We start from the raw sequence: 18,947 nt of genomic DNA on the forward strand, positions 1-18,947 counted from the left end.
AACTGTGTGGAAGCAGAGGGGCTGTAGCGACTTGAAAGGGACCATCGCATACCATGAAGGACTGACCTGCCGCACAGTGCCGATATTTTAGAGGTCCTCGTCTCGTCTTTTTTCCTCAGTAATGAGAGTCTGGATGACTGCAAAGCGCCCCCCTAAACGAGACACTGCCGAGGACGCGATTTTTGAGGTGTAGTTATATTAATGGAATAAAGGCAGGTAAGGCATCACACTCAGCCGATAGGTGATCTGTAATAGTGCGACGCCGTTTTGAGCGCCTATATGTGATGTGACGGTAGATGCTGTTATCAATGTGTTTTCTTGCGTGTTTTTCTCGCCACTCTGAGGTGACTAAGTCCCGTTATGTTTCCTGATATGTGGGGAAATCGCAGCGCAAACGGTCGGTAATAATGGAGCAGTGTGCAATGCAGGCTCTCAAAGTGACAGTGTGGAGGTAGTAACAGGCTGTCCCTTTAAAAGCCGCGCTGCCAGAGAGGCTGAAAGGCTGGAAAACAAAACAGTTTGGCCAAAAATGTCCAGCTGCAGTTTCAAGGCTGTAACTTGGACATCGCGGGTTGTCACGCGTGGCTTTAGTCAAAAATGCCGATGTTACGTGCACGGTCAGTCTGGGGCCACACTAACACTGAATTGCGTTTTAACTCCAGAATGCGCTTGAAGACTTTACAGGCATGCCTGTCACTCCCTCGAAAAGCGGAAAGACAATCAGAGGAGGTGTGGATGTGGATGCTCCTTAAACGAGCACCAGATGTGCTCTGCTGCAATAATCATTATGTAAATACAGAGTGGGGGGGGGCAACAAGATTATTAAAGTGTGGATTAACGCTTAATTATTTGTAAATACTCAAACTCTAATTAACATCATCCATAAAGGGATTTACGTGATTTCAGCCGTAGTTTCAGTGTTTAAATGAAATAGTCTCAAATTTCATACAATTTCTGCTCAATCTGGTGTCTCAGTAGACTGTATATTGTTTATTTACTGTTTGTGATTACTGTCATACATGGCCCTGCACACAGAATCTGTGCATATGCTTCTGAGGAAATAAGTCAGTGGAGATGTCCCTGCATGTTCACAAGTGTTGAGGTTGTACTGTAGCAGTGGGCTGCTTGTGTAGGCGGCTAAACCAGAGGACCGGTGAGTAGGTTTGTCCTGATGCAGTGAATCAGCCTGCTATTAGTGGTACATGTTCTGGCAGACAAGGTCGGAAAATGAAAGCGGCTTATGTTTGAGGAGTGCAGAAAAGAATATGCTGCAAACATTAGTGCTGAGGAGCAGTTAACCAGAGGATCACTCGACGTAACTAAACTGCTAGATCTACATAGGAATTTAAGCAGCTATCTTACTTCTTTTCTTTTTATTATGCACCACTAAAAGGTGTGTCGCCTTTTTTCCTTTTATTTGTTGTTCCTTTATAGTTGCTTATCTACTGCGCATGAATGGCTTTTGATCAGTCAGGTAATGGGAAACGGGAGTTCAGGGAGATTCTGGGTTGGCATCTAAAAGCTTTGTGTCTGAAGTAGAAAAAAAACTGTAATTTTCTATAAATAGAAATCTGAATTTGAACGAATGAATAAGTCTTGATAAGCACTGATTTCTTTTATTGAGAAATGCTGGATTTGGAGGGCCTGTGTCTGACATCAACACTGTAGATTTAATCAGGTGGGTGGGTGTATGACTTGCAAACAAGTATAGACTTTTTGTTGGCTTTAATTGATAGAGGAGTAGAGAGCACACAGGAAAGTGCAGAGAAAGCAAAGTGGAATGACACAGTGGAAATTCTCCAGGCAGGATGTTTGGGCACACTAATGACGCTGTTTTGACACCGTCTTTTGGCATCTTAGTCACCTGATCAACCAAGTGAGCACTTTTTATGTGAAACTTCAGCAGCCTTTTTACTGATTTCAGACTTTTTGTACTATACGATCATTTTTGAATTGCATGTGTTGTTTCCCTACACATCATCTCTGATGTTGCTCAGCATGTAGCCCAGATATTTGTGCTTGGATAGAATGTGTCTTAAGTCGGAAAGCACTCCTTAGAAATGAAACTAAAGCATCAAAGGAGGAACTGGAGCTGTCATACCACCAGTGTATTTATCACAAGCCAAGCTTCCTCTCCCAGGAAAGTCCTTTCCTTCCCTTCTGAAAAGTTCCCAAACTGTGCTGCCAAGTCATGCCAAGTCGCGGCACACTTTTTCTACACACCAGCCTCTCTTTGGAAGTGTGTGAGTCAGCTGTGGAATCCACTTAACAAAATTCTCAGCGCATTTTAATGACTCCCAGTAACTTCACAGTATTCATGACTGTGAAAATTCTCCCGTTTACAGGCGTCAATTTGCAACTTTTGTTCTCCAGTTACTTTGGAAATGAGAGCAAGCTGTACCTCTGAATCAGAAAGTGTGTAAAGGATTAGTGGCCATAAGTCTTATTAGCCTGAGAAAGAGGAGGAGGAAGGGGGTTAGGGAGCATGCATCCATTTTGTGACTGATGAACACGGCCCTTTGAAGAGCATTGAGAAGGCCTATTGTAAAAGACCATTGTCTGGCTGCTTGCTGCCACGGTAACACTCTCACACTGGCAGCAGGACTGAAATGCTGCAGTCAGAAGTGACAAATGCTTTGCCAGGAGAGAAAAAAAGTGAGAAAAGAAAGGCTTCATTTTTACCTTGACTCCGCAGAGCGGATTGAAATTCAATTTGGAGGATGTTTCACAAGACAGCAGCTTTGTTCTCAGAGAAAATACCCACTTATAGGAGTCAGCGAAGACATTTGCAAGCAGTTTCGTTTACAGAGCATCTAACATGCAGAAAGCAGAGCCTTATGTTGTTGCTTAGGTTGATAAAGAGGACTGGTGAAGGCTGGAATTCCTTCCTGGCCGTTTTCCTTTCCTGACCTTTTTTGCCCTGCATTGTTTCTCCGTGCTCGCTCCGTTGTCTCGTTTGTATATCCTTTCCGTGCCAAGTGTAAAATCAACAACTGGGGACACAGGAGCCTTCTTGTGGTGGAGCAGCTAATATTGCAACTTCAAGTTTGGAAACAAAGTATTTTTAGACTTTCGGGGCAAAGTTTTCCCCTTTTTTGGATTAAACTCTTACCCTGTTGACTTTCTCCGTGTGTAGGAATGTGCCTGTGTTATTTATTTCGAGGCTCTGGTTGAGACGGATTGGTGAAAGTGGGGATTGCACTGATGGGAAAATACACCAGAAAAAGGCGACTTTTAGGGATCGTGTGTGCCCATCAGTGCGTGAGCTTCCTTCTTTGTATCAGCTCTTCACAAGCACGCCTCCCAAACGTTGCAGTTTAATTCCAGCTAACTTGGCATTTAATTTATTGTTGTTGAAAATACTGAACAGGTTATCCAAATAGCATCAAGCCTGGCTTTGTGCAGAGTTCTGATGAGCTGGCAGTCAGACTCGCTCAAGCAGGATTAAGATGGAATGTTTGGCAGAGCTGGTGATGGCCGCTGACGTATCTTTTACTCGTTTCTAAAGTGCAAAGCTGTCGTTTTCCATTCTGCTTTTGATAAAGAATAGTTTTGGCCTGTTTTCTGTGGTTTGGATAACAATGATAGCCCTCTGCCACACAAGATTACAGCATGTCGGCGCAAGCAGGCAGGCGGTATCTGCACGCTACCAACTTGCAGAATTTCCTGAGAGCTGTTTCGCTTCATCTGTACAGCACTTGCAGAACTGTAAATGTTTCTCTTTTTTTCTCCCCACCTGCAGTTTATACAGCAGCAATGTCTGGAAAATCAGATGGGAAAAAGAAGTGGGCGGCGGTCAGGGATCGCCTGGGTTCCTCGCAGGACTCTGACACTCAGCAGGAAGCCAACCTGGAGAATTCTGATCCAGAGCTGTGCATCAGACTGCTCCAAGTCCCCACTGTCGTCAACTACTCTGGGCTGAAGCGTCGCCTGGAAGGCAGCGATCAGACATGGATGGTGCAGTTCCTGGAGTTAAGCGGGCTGGATCTCCTCCTGGAGGCCCTGGACCGTCTCTCCGGGCGCGGATGCTCTCGCATTGCAGATGCTCTCCTGCAGCTCACCTGCGTCAGCTGCGTCCGAGCAGTGATGAACTCGACGGCGGGGATTCACTTCATCATAGAAAACGAGGGATACATTCGGAAGCTCTCCCAAGGTTGACCACAAATGCGCTTTCCCAGTGTCGTGTTGATGCCTCTGCTCAGTCTCACATGGAAATAAACGTTCCAGATATTTCATTGTTAAAAGTTCTTTCAAATAAAGCCGTCTCCTCTTTAATGGCAGGAGATTTGACCTTTTTTTTTTCGTGTTTTATGTAACATTTGTAATATTGTGTTAAAGTGGTCATAGCTCACATGATTAAAGGGTTCTCTGTGACTCATTCTGTCAAGCTGAATTTTCCAGGCATGTCCTCAGCTTTAACATGCAGACATGAGTCATTAAGGGTCGCTTCGGGACATCCCTGAATTTGTAATGTGACAGTGTGCTGTGAATATTGGATTTCCCCACCTACAGACACATATTTATCTACAGTACAGCAACAGATCTTTAGAGGGCAAAGTTCAAGTAGTGTTGCCTCAAAGACGGCAAAACAATCCTTTTACTTTAGGTCTGGACACAAAGCGGAAAGAGTAGACACGGGGGAATTATTTTAAGGAAAACTGATATGGAAAATAGGAGAATTCATCCTTTGCTGATGTGTGCAATCATTATGCTACACAGCGTTGGACACCTCCAACACCATGGTGAAGAAGCAGGTGTTTGAGCTTCTTGCAGCCCTCAGCATGTTCTCTCTGGACGGTCATCGGCTGGCACTTGACGCCCTGGAACATTACAAGGCAAGCAGATTAAACCTGTAGAAAAGTTAGCAGAGCTCCATTCTGACTTTCCTCTCACATCTCAAATGTGGTTTCTCCTTCAGGGCGTAAAGACACAGCAGTATCGCTTCAGCGTGATTATGAACGAGCTCCAGGCCACAGATAACGTCCCTTACATGGTCACGCTCCTCAGTGTCATCAACGCTCTCATCTTTGGGACAGAGGACCTCAGGCAGCGGGATAGGATGAGAAAGGAGTTCATCGGTAGGTTTGGCTGCTCCTCAACAGTTAATTCCTTTACTGTCCTGTTATAGGAAAAGGTGACGCTGTGGGTAAACTGTTAGCTCAAAGTGAATACAAAGGGGGAAAGCAGGCCATGGGCAGGAGCGCTCATACGAATATATCTGTCACTGGGTCTGACTAAGAATAGGTCTCCTGGCCTCATTCTCACTTTTACAAAATGCCTGAGAATTAAAAAATAAATAAATTCAAGCCTTTATTAGATGGTGTAATTCATTCATTTTGCACCACAAATCAGCAGAAATGAAAATATCACCACTCTCAGAATAATTGGGCAGCATTAAACCTTGAATGCAGAGTAGGCCGTTTCCTCTGAGGGCCACTAGTGTATATTCTGTGCAAACACTGGTTTAACCTTTGACTAAGTTAACAGTTATTTTAAATGAGGAACAAGTGTTAACCGCCAAGCTTCCTGAAGAGCACCACATTCATGATGGTTTGAGAAATATCCCATAGCTTCTCTCCCCCAGCATATTAGTTTTGGACCAATCAGCCACCTGATTGGTCCAATTGGTTTGGACCAATCAGCCACCTGATTGGCCACGCCTCCTTTCTGATTGTTCACCTGTGACTTCCTGGAATTTCCCCCCAAACTAACATATAGTCCTGTGTGGCGGCAGGAGACACTGTTTGTAAGACATTTCATGATTTCTTGTTGTTTTACTCGGAGCTGTGTCATTTTGTGTTATTTTGCTTGCAGGGCTTCAGTTACTTGATGTTCTGCCAAAGCTGAGGTGAGCCATCCTTCTGGTGTTCACATTTGATTATTTTTTTCAGCCTCTTAATTTCCGCAATAAAGTCGCTGAGGTACATTTTTAAAGGTTCCTTTTTAAAAGCTATAATCACCGCAAGTGAAATGGTGCTTTTAGAAAAATAGTTTTGTGATGTATTTCCATTAATGGCATAAATTGGATCAAAGGTCCTTGTCAGAACGTTTTAAGGAAAAAACACTGAAAATGGGACTGAACTAAACTATGACCCGAGCTATGACTGTAATACGCGTGTGTGCGTTTGCAGGGAGCAGGAGGATGAAGACTTGATTATTCAGTGCGAAGCTTTTGAAGAGGCGATGGCTGAAGATGAGGAAGAGCTCCTGCGAGTGTATGGGGGCATTGATATGAGTAATCACCTGGAGGTTTTTACTACACTTTTTAACAAGGTGAGAAAAGCTTATTGAAATGGCTCTGTCAACTCCTCCTAATAAAAAATATAGTCCATCAAGCAGAACACTGCATGAATGCGGCTTTTCTCTCAGAAGTGTCACAGTAAAGAGAGGGATCTGTTAATAAGCTACAGATTAAAATACCTTATTATCCTTGTGCAAATTATCAAGCTTAATGTTCTTGTGGGTGTTTGTGTGCAGGTGAGCAGCTCCCCAGCCTCTCTCCAGCTGTTGTCCATCCTGCAGACGTTGCTGGTGCTGGGACCAGGGCGCCCTGACATCTGGCTGGCTCTGGAGGCCATCACTAACAGAGCCATACTGCTCACCCAGGACTGTGAGTTAGCACAGCAGCAACAATGCTTTCACTCCAGATCAACACTTTAAAAGAGGCTAATGGCTGCTTAGTGGCCACATGGTGAAGACGAGTGATTATTCAGGCATATAGAGCGCCTTGAGATGAAAGGCAGGGAGCCGGTGTTAGGATGGCTGAAAGCTTCTGTTGTAGAGTGGGAAGCTAATTCACATCGTGTGTGTGTTTTCTGGTTTTGTGCTGCAGCTCAGATGGAGTCCTGTGAGAAGATCATGCAGCGGCTGATGGTTTTTAAAAGAAAAAGCTGCGACGATCGGCACGAGGTGGACGGACTGCGGGTCAAAGTGGATAAGGCTGTGCAGACGGAGCTGGATCACCCGTACACGGAGAAGCCAAACAAAAGCACACCGTCCCCTAAAAGGCCACTGTGTACCTCTGTTCCACCGCCACCCCCACCACCCCCTCTACCGCCCTCTAAGCAGTGCCCGCCACCACCACCGCCGCCACCTCCTCCACCGCTACCTGGAGGGTTTGCTGGTCCCCCGCCACCTCCTCCATTGCCTGGAATGGCTCCCCCACCACCACCACCACCTCCTCTGCCCTTTGGACCAGGGGTCCCCCCTCCTCCCCCGCCCTTACCAGGGATGGGTGGTGGGCCACCACCGCCTCCACCTTTACCCGGCATGCCTCCTCCGCCTCCACCTCCAACAGGCATGATTGTGGCCCAGAGTAGCCTGGCCCTGGGCTGCAGCGCGCCCTCAAAGACAAGCCGCTGTCCCACTCTGAGGATGAAGAAGCTCAACTGGCAGAAACTTCGCACTGTTACTGGTAAGCGGATAAAACCTCCATTTTTTTTAAAATTTTTTTATTTTAATTTTAATAACTGTCAAATCTCATACTAATTCTTCTGTTGCATAAATCTGTATTATCAGCTCATACAGTATAGGTCCCACATTTTTAAATAGCAATAATTATGAGGAATTTAAGCAAAGGCATTGGCTGCTGCCATCTGTGTAGTGGACAGTTGATGGGAGTGGAGCGCTGACATGAATAGCGCTCCGAGTTGTTAAACCATCCAAAATTGGGTGTTAATTAATGTGGGTGTCGAAGGCTTCCCTCAAGTTTCTGGAAGGAGAGAGATGATCACTTGGCACAATGTCCGTACAAAAGTGGAGCCGCACAAGCTCATGACGGGTTACTCTTTTCCTTCGTGCACACAGATGGTCACTCCATGTGGGCCTCGGTTCAGAAAGAGCCGCCTCCTCACGAGCCCGACTACAGCAGCATCGAGCAGCTGTTCTGCCTCCCGGTGGCCGAACACAAAGACAAGGGGGCAGCTGCTCCTGTCAAGAAGGAGCCTAAAGAGGTGTGCTTGGTCAGCTCTCGACGGTGCTCCTCGGAGCAGAAACACTCAGAAAAACACTGCTAATAAGCAGAGGCGAACAATCAGTAATCCTGTTTTTGTTCTCTTACACCCCCCTTCTCCACCCACCTTTTTATAGATCACGTTCATCGACCCAAAGAAAAGCTTGAACGTGAATATATTCCTCAAGCAGTTCAAATGGTGAGATATCAAACACATTTTTGTGATTTGATGCGTTTTGCTCGTGCTTCTACCTTTTATGTTCTCTCCGTCCAGCACAAACGAGGAGTTTGTGGGCATGATCCAGAGTGGGGATCGGACTCGGTTTGACGTGGAGGTGCTAAAACAGCTGCTTAAGCTCCTGCCAGAGAAGCATGAGGTTTGTGCTGCCAACATCCTTACCTCGAGTGTTTTTATCTGCCAATTAAGGCCCTGCTTGAGAATGATGGTGCTTTGTCTGAGTCAGTGCTTTGTGTTTTCACGTAGATGGAGAATCTGAAGTCCTACCAGGGAGAGAAAGACAAGCTGGCAAACGTCGATCGCTTCTACACCGCTCTCCTTACTGTGCCGTGGTAACCCCCCCCCTCTTTTAAGTTTATTTCTGCTTTAAGTGTTGCTTGCGTGGCTGCCGTGTGCGTGACTTCTTCTCTTCTCGCTCTTCTCTTCAGTTATCAGTTGAGGATTGAGTGCATGCTTTTGTGCGAGGAAACTGCATCAGTGTTGGAGATGCTCAAACCTAAAGTCAAGCTTATGGAGGAGGCCTGCCACTGTAAGTAAACCTTAGTCCCTCACCTGTGTTCGCATGCATTCAGCTATAATTCTTAAGGGAGGGGTTCACCTTAAAATCAGTTTTCTGGCTTTTCATCAGTGTATCTGTTGAACTCTTGACTCCAATGAAAGCACATGGCACTTGCCTTGAGGATATTCAAAGCAGAAAATGTTGGATTTGTGCAACTGCAACGTCTCTTTCCAGAAATCATGATGCAGCTACTCAAAAAAAAAACCAAATCCATAATTCTTATTTTGAGCAGTTTTGTGTGGGAACTATTTTCTCTCTTTACCGAGCCATCTACACCTGGAAGGGTGTCTGGCTCTGCATTCTCCGAATCATGCTGGCTTTTTGCACAATGTGTGTTTTATTGAGCACTTCTAGCCACCACATCCATCTCCGAGGTGGCTTGAAGCCAAGTGAGACAGAGCGAAGCCCACGATCCTCCGCCAGGAAAAGGGTGGAGCTGAGCTATCGTCTCATGTGGAGGAGTTCACGTATTTACAGGTTTAGTTCGTGAGTGGAGGAGTGCAGGATTGGCAAATGGATTTGCTGCACGATATGCGGTGATGCGGGCAGTGTGTTAGTCTGTTATGGTGAAGAAAGAGCTGAGTGTGAAGGCGAAGCTGTCAGCTTGATTAGTCCATCCGCATCATGTTGTCATGACTGAGCACTGTTTGTACAGGTGAGGAACGTAGTCATCTGCGTTCACTCCTCCACAGCCAGCTGAGGTGAGTGGGTGTCTGACTACGATGCTATCCGGTCGCCTCCTAGGTGAAGACGTTTTGGGCATATCCAACAGGGAGAAAGCCCGGGACACACTGGAGACATTATGTGTGTCAGCTGGCTTGGGAGTGCCTCAGGAAGAGGATAAGGCAGTGGTTTGGGGAGGAAGGAAATTGAGTAGATGGATGAATATATCCACCAGCTTAATGCGAGTAGATGGCATTACAGCCCAGGTGAGAGGAGTATCATTAATGTTTACGTCCTGTTATCTGTCACAGGCGCATGCTTCACGTGGGGATGGATGTGGGCTTCCTTCTGTTCAGTGATGACGATGCATTCACTTAAGCAAGAAAAAAGTTCCTGCACAACGAAGCTTGTCTATTTGCTAAATAACTGGGACATCATTTATGAAAATAGCACAACAGGCCTGATTGTGGAAAAATAAGGAAATTTGATTAAGGGTGAACTTTGTTTTAATTGGCTAGCTTAAAATATGTCTTATATGTCTTATAACACAATGTCACTGGTTTCCCAGCTCTTAGAACGAGCACGCTCATGCCCAGTTTTTGCAGGCTCATCCTCGACGTGGGAAATTTTCTCAACTATGTAAGAACCTCATCCCTCATTTCTCCGTCAGTTGAGCTGACATTTAGACAGTTTGCATTTTTAATCACTGGTCCACTTTCAGGGAAGTCACACTGGGAACGCCGAGGGGTTCAAGATTAGCTCCCTGCTCAAGCTCACAGAAACCAAGGCCAACAAGAGCCGCATTACGCTGCTTCATCACATCCTGGAGGTACGCAAACCGGCCAGCAGCTACTGCAGTGTCTTTTGGGGGTTTTTTTCTCCTCAGTCATGAAATTGTTTAATCACCCATTGCATGGCTTGTTTTGCAAAGGAAGCAGAGGCAAACCACCCAGAGCTGTTGGCTCTACCGGATGAAATAGCCATATGTGAAAAGGCAGCAGGGTATGGAAATCTTTCATGCAAACTTAGTCTTAATTTTTTTTTCTTCAACTATTTTGTCAAAGATTTCTAACACTTGGCGCTTGTCACCCTTGCTCCTCAGAATTAACCTGGACTCTGTTCAGTCAGAAGCCAGTGCGTTACTCAAACGGCTGAATGAGACAGCCAAGAAAGTCTCCAACTCTGCGGAGGAGGTGAAGGAGCAGTATGCAAAAGTTCTCGAGGTAAAATGTCAATCTTTGCTTTTTCTCCAAATGGCTGCAAAACTGCATAACTCGGCACTGTTTTCTTGGCAGCTGGATCCACATCCCAAATGCTTCTCTCTCTCTCTGCTGCAGGCAAATCTGGAGTTGTTCGGAGAATTAAATGAGAGATTCGCCGCGATTGAGACGAAAAAGGGTGAACTGGCTGTCTATTTATGTGAAGATGCCAATCAGCTGTCACTGGAGGAACTCTTCGGTACCATCAGGACTTTCCGAGGACTCTTCATCAAGGCGCTGAAGGTCAGAGGCCGCTTTGGTTGATGTCAAGCATTATGAGACAATCTTAAGATTGTGTGTGTGTGTGTGTGTACTTGGCACTGTTAAATCTTCCTCTTGTGTGTGGGAGGTAGTGTTTTGTTTGTAACATTTGTATCAATAAACTGTGGAAAACTAAGACATGTTAATATGCTACGGCCCAAATGACACAAAGACAAACTGCTATGTACATTTTGTACTTGCGAGATAGTGAAATCCTTCCTTAATGATAACAGGAAAACAAAACTCGGACAGAACAGGTGGCCAAGGCTGAGAAGAGAAAGAAGCAGCTGGCAGAGGAAGAGTCCAAGAGACAGAAAGGAGAGAATGGGAAAATAAGTAAGTTGTGAAGAGCGCTGTGTTCTTCTACTGTACTAGAAAATTTTGAACAAGATGTGATGTGACTATCGTGTTTCCCATGTCCTCTTTGTGCCCTTCTTTTTAGTCAAGAAAGGTTTTGTGCCGCAGAACGACGGCTGCATCATAGAAAACCTCCTGGCGGACATCAGAAAAGGTTTCAGCCTCAGAAAGACCCGGCCAAGGTGCGATTCGGAAAGCCTCCCTTCTAGTGAAATGCGTAGGGATACCTGCCCACATGGTAAGGATACGAGGCCGTGGTCTCCATCCGCAGTTCCTAGCTCCGCTCCTGATCCGCTTAACCGTGAGCCACAAAACTGCCTTGTTGGATTATTTGTGCTTCTGCACCGCCTCCCGTCTCGCTAAGTTAGCGCCATTGCTTTTTGTTTGTTTTTGTTTTTTGCTTTGTGGAGCCCATGTGAGCATTTCTTTTTATGGAGAGCCTCTAGTCGTCCTGTCTCATTGCTCGCTGCAGAACATCCCCTAACTTCAGATGTTAACTGATCGGCTGTTCTGTCCCCCAGGATCAAGTGTGAAGTCTGTAGGCGAAGAAGCCGTCGACATGGCCACCATTTCCGCTCCTACCGCGTCTCGGACAGAGGGTCGCCACAACAGCACGGGCGAGGTGAACGGCTTTATAAGCCCGTCAGAAGAGACTCTGCCGGCTCCTCAGCTGAATGCAGTGCACGACGGCACAGCCGCACCTCCAAGCACACTCCCAGGAAAGACAGCTCCAGCGGCACTCCTGGGAAGACCTACATCTCTGCAGCCAGAGAAAGATGCAGCATCACCCATAGATGTGACTCAAGCTCAGTCTCAGGTTAAAGGGGACCACCAACCATGCCTCCCCACAAATGGCTTTTCACTAGATTCAGCAGAGACCAGCGTCATCAGTCCTTCATCCCTCTCAGACTCTGACCTGCTGGAGGCTACGTTTGACGACACACCCAGCCCGGCCCCCGAGCAGCCAACGGATCTTAGCGTAAACGTTCATGTCAAAGAAATTCCAAATACGGACACAAAGCGGAGCATGGAAAGCGATATTATGGGAGAGGGGAAAGGAAAAACTACTAATAAACCAAGCCATTTACCAGAGACTGTAGGGCAAGAGAAGTGGCACGAGGAGACCGCGTACACGGGGGCGAAAACGTCTGGCCAAGACGAGGTCGATAGTTGCAAACTTGCAGACCCCAAGAAGAGCCTGATTACGCTCGATGAAGGCATCGTGCAATGCGACGTCCAAGATGCACTGGAACCAGAAGATCTGGCATCTGTGTCCGAAGCCCTTAAGCCAGACCCAAAGAAACAGATGAAGCTCTTTAAACGAAACAAAAAGAAGAGTAATCAAGGTAACCTATCCATTCACTTCAATAAAGGCCATCTCTGGAATGCTAGCCTCTTGACGTTTCTTAAAGCGAATCCTCTGTTAGTGTTTTTATTCCATTTAACATTTTATATCTTATGTATGGGCTATTTTACTATATGTGCATAAATATTTTACATGAATACATATCATTTAAATTAAATAGTATGAATGCAGCGTGCAGCATTTGTCTTGAAGATTGAATACTGAATGGATTTTTTTAAAACCTGTGGTCCCTTTTTGTTTGAATGTTCTGTTTTCCGTTCTGAAACACAAGGTAACAGTGGGAAAGGACACACTAAACATAAAACAGGCTGTGTGTTGCAGTGAGGTAGGTCAAGTCGATGGGATGGCAAACCGTAAGCCGGAAATTAACTCAATCATCGTCAGAGCTTTTGTTCCAAATAACACGTCATCTGTTGGTCTAACCGGAATCTGGATCTCATTTGTCTGTGTTGTCCGACTTTTAACACACGGCCGTCTCTCTTAACGCTCTCCCAGTTTAGCTGGTTGTCGGGCTAAACTCTTGGGGTTTGTGATATCTGTTAAACTTGAGCCGGGGGGCAAAATAAAAGTATTGTCTTGTGCAATAATAACTCATCTTTAATTAGTGGTTAATCTATTGAAATTAAGTTTTCTGATCTCAAACAGCCTCGCCGTTTGTGGAGTCTCTGTGAAGCCATTGTGGACAGTTATTTCATGAAAGCTGTCACTTTTGTGTCCTCTTCTTCTTCCTCCATATATTCTTGTCCATTCTCTGAATCTGCAACGATTTAACCTGCTAACAGTCTCGTGTGCTTCTTGTAAGCTGTTTTGTTAATTAAACTTTAATTAAACATACTGTACATGATATAAAATGTATTAAAAAAAATTAACTCAAACTCTGGGCATCTCTAAGCCAATAATAGTGTTTGCAAGCAAAGCGCCTCTCTGCCAAGGGCCTTTGAGCCGGCAGTGTCGCTTACAGAAATAACTGTGAAAGGTATTAAAGTACACGCTTTCATTCGCACTATTGATTTGAGCATTTGTTCTCTCTAGGTGACTCCAGAAAAAGAAAATCGAGAGGGAAAAGAAAATGCTGACTTCCGAGCAGGAGTTCAGAACAGTTTATTTTATTGGGATTCCATAATGTTGATTGGAGGATGTGGAAGTCTTCTGTGAAGCCTCATCCTGACCAAGAAGAGCGACCACATCTGAGGCTGGGATTTTTTTTTTTTTCTTCAATAAATGTTTATTTCTATAGCACCTTTCAAGACAGCATCACAAAGTGCTGCACATAAGATTACAAGTCATAAAAAGATTTAAAAAGAGAAAATAAAACAGGCAAAAAATTAACCAAAAGCAGTTTTAAAAAGATGAGTTTTGAGTTGTTGTTTTTTTTTTTTAAACAGCGACTGAGTCTGCAGTTAATGTTTGGGGAAGAGAGTGCCACAGTGGCAAAAGCTCTATCAGCCTTAGTTCTCCTCTTAGTTTTCACGTTACCGAGTCACTTTATGTAAACTGGAGGGTTTTTGTGTTTATGAGGACTATTTTGAGGGGGAGAAAAAAAGCTAAATGTTCTTTATGTTTGTATAATTGTTGTAATATGCAGTGAATGTGTTTTTGCTATAAGCTTTGTTTATGTTTGCAGCACCCATAAAAAGATGCAGTGTTTGGTTTGAGATATTGAATCATAAAATAATACAAATCTTATGTCTTAATTTCTTTGTTAATCAAATGATCTGCGACAGGATATATGCGTATAAAGGAGAGCGAGAATGGACTGTAACTTTTAATGTTGGGTATATTTTAATAAAATTGAAGATACTGTTCGTCTGTTCTGTTTTTGATCGTCTGATTCGCATAGATGGCGGTATTGAGGCAATCTGAATCGGTTAGAGAAGCCTCAAAAAGTAATGTTTAAGCAATTCCACCTTCGTGACGGTTGTGTAAAAACTGTTATCTCGGTGCTTCAGCAGCTTTGGGGGTGATTTGTTTGAGCACAGCTACGTACTTCTGTGCGTCTGGCTCTGACATCATCGGATATGCGGTTACACATATGGCAATGCTGCTCTTGGAGACAGTTGGGTCTTCTTGAGGCGGACAGGCTCAAGGCAACACCATCATGTCGCTCAGCTGGTCGGGGAAAGACCAAAAAAACGCAAATCAACCCGCTGCCACCGGGCAGAAGCGACCGCGTAATGACGCGGGGAACAAAGTGACCGTGGTGCTCGGTGCGCAATGGGGAGATGAGGGGAAAGGGAAGGTCGTGGATTTACTGGCTACCGAAGCTGACATTGTCTGCAGATGTCAGGTAAACGTGTGGATTTGATTTGCCTGTGAGTGGTGCTGCTGAGTATTTTTGCATGAATTCGTGATCTCACGATAAATTCTGTGACTTGCTGGCGCCTGGTAATGTGCAACAGGTGCGAAAGCGAAAACACTCGCACCTCCGGTATATTTAACGCGAGTGTAGCTGTGGATATTTTTCCCCACTACAATAAAGCGACGTGTTTATATTTGTGACGAATTTAAAATATGCAATAGGCAGCTGTGACAGCTCAAAACGAATGTCTTAAATACTGTCAGGCATCATGAATAAGTGCACTTTTTCGAAACCCTGACTACTCTTTTAATGCTTGTAATCGACCTAACACCTCGGGTAAATTTCCTCTGACTGACTCTTTCTGATTGCATTAAATCATCAATAAAAACAGGTCCAGACAGGTCAGTCTGTGACCCGGCCTTGCATAAGACACATAACGGTCAAGAGGTCTCTTCAGCTCCAGCAGGCACGGAGAAGGCTGTCAACAGCCTGCAGTGTTGTACTACTGACAGGACTAGAACCCTGTGTTCTGAAGGCTTGAGAGCCCAACCCACCGGGCTCCAGGGGTCACATTCTCAGGCTGACATGATACATGAGAAGGCCAGGTCTTATCCAGGGGGGAACAGAGTGGAGGATCCACCAGCAACAGCCAAGTCTGTTAGTTAAAATAGATGCTCGAAAAGCTCAGGAAAGAGGGCACTTATCACTCATCATAAAAATCAGACGGGGCATGTTAGTGTGGCTAAAAGTGATGAGGTGGCCTTGGGTGTTTGATTGTATGTCTTGCTCATTGCCAGTTACTATAATTATTAATAATAAACATTCTTTGATCCATAGGGCGGGAATAATGCAGGACACACAGTGGTGGTGGATGGGAAGGAGTACGACTTCCACCTTCTCCCCAGTGGGATCATTAACCCCAAAAGCATATCTCTTATTGGTAAAGGCTTCAATTTCTATTATTTACAGAGATGCACTATTATTCAAATATTTGCCCTCACTTGCTTTTTCCCTTCATCTTCTAGGTAATGGAGTAGTTATACATCTACCTGGTTTGTTTGAAGAAGGGGATAAAAATGACAAGAAAGGTATTTTTAGCAGAAATGAGTGAAACTAGTGTGGACTCAAATTAGCATGTAATCATGTGATTTCTATTCTCTGACCAGGTCTGAAAGGCTGGGAGAAGAGACTCATTGTCTCAGACAGAGCTCACCTCGGTACATCTATGAAGATGTTCTTTGTTTCCATGTTTAAATATATATATATATATATATATATATATATATATATATATATATATATATATATATATAGCCCATTTAATTCATCTCTTCAAGGTTGCATCTTATCGATCGTTTTTTCTGTCTCTCCACAGTGTTCGATTTCCACCAGGTTGTTGATGGCTTACAGGAAACTGAAAGACAAGCGCAAGAAGGAAAGAAGTAAGGGTAGCGATAGTGAGGAGGGCAGGACACCATTCAGAGTCAGCCTGACCCTTTCCCAAAGGACGCAACACGATAATTTATTGAATACAACACTGATCTCACACATTGTTTTACGTAATAGCATTGGAACTACCAAGAAGGGCATTGGACCTGCATACTCCAGCAAAGCATCTCGCACTGGTCTACGCGTATGTGATCTCCTGGGTGACTTCAAGGACTTCTCTACTAGGTAGGAATGGTGTGTAAAACTCAGGCAGAGGAGTCAAATCCATTTGTATACAGTGATATGTCATGGGTAACACCTCTGGTAAATCTCTTTAGATTCAAGAATCTCGTCCAACAGTATCAGTCCATGTATCCATCCTTGACGGTTGACGTTGAGGACCAGCTGAAAAAACTAAAGGTAGAAACTGATAAGAGTGATGTTATTGAGTGACTGTCTGTTATTGTTTCCAGCACTGAGACATATCTCTGTTTTCTTGCTTCATGGAGGAATTCGCTGAGAGATTGCGGCCGATGGTTAGAGACGGTGTTTATTATATGTACGAAGCTCTTCATGGCCCCCCTAAGAAAATTCTGGTTGAAGGGGCCAATGCTGCTCTGCTTGACATCGACTTTGGTAGGAGCCATAGCAATAGTTTTGTTGTTTTGCTTTTTTTTTCACTTTACTTTGGATATGGGTGATGAAAAGGGAAGAAATCGCTGCTGCTGTAATATACAAAATTGTCTCTCTAGGAACATATCCTTTTGTGACATCATCAAACTGCACCGTGGGAGGAGCATGCACCGGTCTCGGCATCCCTCCGATGAATATTGGTGAGGTGTTTGGCGTCGCGAAGGCCTACACGACCAGAGTCGGCATTGGAGCCTTCCCCACCGAACAGCTCAATGTGAGTGCCTGGTATCGCAGCAGCACTTGGCAAATCTTGTCACGCGTTTGGCTTTTGGCCTTCACGGTCTGTGTATTGTAAAAAGAGACACATGACATGTTATGTAACACGCAGATATTCAGCTTGACATATACAGTTTGTTTGTGATCCCCCAGCTGACACACAGGCAGCACGGCTGGCAGGCCTGTGTGTGAAGGGGGGGGGGGGGGGTATTCTCACTGAGTGCAGCTGTCAAATTTTGTGAGAGACGGCTCTTTACCTCTTTTCCAGATCACATGTTCGCAGGGATAAATTTAGGGTCAGACTCTTAGTTAAGGATATATTTACTGTGTGTGCTGGGGTTAATGTTACCTGTAACGGGAACAGGCCATAGGGACTAAGGTCAAGATGTTCAAAGGGCATCCTCCAACTCGTGATGTTTTATTGTACTCGGCTGTGTGTACTTAATATGCATGTATTTTTATTTATTTATTTTTAGATCTTTAGGATCATAACAGGCAGAGATGTTTATTTCTTGCTTATTTCTGTAGGCAATAGGAGAGCTGCTGCAGACGAGGGGTCACGAAGTGGGTGTGACCACGGGAAGGAAGCGACGTTGCGGCTGGCTGGATCTGGTCATCGTCAGATATGCTCACATGATTAATGGTTTCACTGCGTGAGTGATTAGGACTGGTGCTCATCTGCTGCTTTGTGGTTTTTGTGTTTTATCCCACGAGCATGCCATTTTCCTGCACCGTCACACAGCCTGACACTGATTAACTGCACATGTTAAATGTGACATCTATTCAACAGCATTGCTTTGACAAAACTTGACATTCTGGATGTGCTGGATGAAATTAAAGTTGGAGTTGCCTACAAACTCAACGGGAAGAGGATTCCCCACTTTCCAGGTTGTGGAAAAGAGTAAACGATTTCCCTAATTTGATGGTCTTTGTTTAGGACTGACTGATTAAAGAGTTGGTAATAACTGGTTTCTTTTCAACACAAAGCCAACATGGACGTTTTGCAGAAAGTGGAGGTTGAATATGAGACCTTCCCAGGTTGGAAGACAGACACTTCAGCAGCTAGGAAGTGGAATGACCTCCCAGTCAAGGCACAAAACTACATCCGCTTCATTGAGAACCACATTGGAGTTCCTAGTACGTGTGAGAGAAAATAACACTCGTGTATCTCAATATAAATTTTCTCACACATAACCAAAACTCTTTGTGCTCTTTTCTCTCTTCTTAGTCAAGTGGGTTGGCGTTGGAAAGTCCAGAGAGTGCATGATCCAGATGTTTTAAGTCTTTATCCCACCCCCTTCCCTTGATGGAAGCGCTGGCAGTGTGTCATGTTGAAGCATGTTTCTCCAAGTTACCTTCACTTCATTATATAATAAACAAACATATAAGCTTTGATCCACGCTAACTGTGTTTGTTGTGTTGTAGTTAAATATCCCACTGTTTTTGTGAGTCAAAATATTGGATTTATAAATACATTTATAGCCATATCGCAAATCAAAAACGTGGATGTGTTTCCATGATCCAATAAAGAAAACGTTTTATGATAATCTGATTTCTGGAGCCCAGTCTTGCTGTTTTCAAAAAATGATATAATTGTCTATATATTACTAATTTACTGTTAGCTGAGTCCATTGGGACTGTATTGACTCCATCACAA

At 44.6% G+C, this 18,947-nt stretch overlaps 2 protein-coding genes across 6 annotated transcripts in view; both read left to right on the forward strand.

Moving 5' to 3' along the window:
• Positions 1-14,459, forward strand: part of LOC105941220 (inverted formin 2) — a 14,480-nt gene extending 21 nt beyond the window's left edge. Inside the window, exons 1-23 of one of the 5 annotated variants that reach the window (XM_014410228.3) lie at positions 1-216; positions 3,743-4,153; positions 4,720-4,835; positions 4,919-5,078; positions 5,815-5,848; positions 6,132-6,273; positions 6,478-6,610; positions 6,833-7,414; positions 7,807-7,952; positions 8,089-8,150; positions 8,226-8,328; positions 8,436-8,521; positions 8,618-8,718; positions 9,980-10,050; positions 10,133-10,240; positions 10,343-10,413; positions 10,514-10,634; positions 10,749-10,913; positions 11,165-11,267; positions 11,374-11,526; positions 11,810-12,634; positions 12,926-12,979; positions 13,687-14,459. The exon at positions 1-216 is cut by the window's left edge and continues 14 nt beyond it. In XM_014410228.3, the coding sequence (XP_014265714.3) occupies positions 3,757-4,153; positions 4,720-4,835; positions 4,919-5,078; positions 5,815-5,848; positions 6,132-6,273; positions 6,478-6,610; positions 6,833-7,414; positions 7,807-7,952; positions 8,089-8,150; positions 8,226-8,328; positions 8,436-8,521; positions 8,618-8,718; positions 9,980-10,050; positions 10,133-10,240; positions 10,343-10,413; positions 10,514-10,634; positions 10,749-10,913; positions 11,165-11,267; positions 11,374-11,526; positions 11,810-12,634; positions 12,926-12,978 (3,732 nt within the window). In that variant the 5' untranslated portion in view covers positions 1-216; positions 3,743-3,756 and the 3' untranslated portion in view covers position 12,979; positions 13,687-14,459. The other 4 variants (XM_014410230.3, XM_014410231.4, XM_014410227.3 and 1 more) reach the window with 4 other exon arrangements.
• Positions 14,460-14,635: 176 nt separating this feature from the next.
• On the forward strand, positions 14,636-18,842 carry adss1 (adenylosuccinate synthase 1). Its single transcript, XM_004540786.5, has 13 exons — positions 14,636-14,941; positions 15,791-15,893; positions 15,979-16,041; positions 16,120-16,170; positions 16,329-16,395; positions 16,520-16,627; positions 16,720-16,801; positions 16,891-17,017; positions 17,134-17,288; positions 17,819-17,943; positions 18,081-18,178; positions 18,278-18,427; positions 18,519-18,842. The coding sequence occupies exons 1-13, from the start codon at positions 14,753-14,755 to the stop codon at positions 18,569-18,571; spliced, it is 1,371 nt and encodes a 456-aa protein (XP_004540843.1). The 5' UTR covers positions 14,636-14,752; the 3' UTR covers positions 18,572-18,842.
• The last annotated feature ends 105 nt before the right edge of the window (positions 18,843-18,947 follow it).

This window comes from Maylandia zebra, linkage group LG19 (genome assembly GCF_041146795.1).
Source record: "Maylandia zebra isolate NMK-2024a linkage group LG19, Mzebra_GT3a, whole genome shotgun sequence".
In the NCBI taxonomy this organism is placed as follows: domain Eukaryota; kingdom Metazoa; phylum Chordata; class Actinopteri; order Cichliformes; family Cichlidae; genus Maylandia; species Maylandia zebra.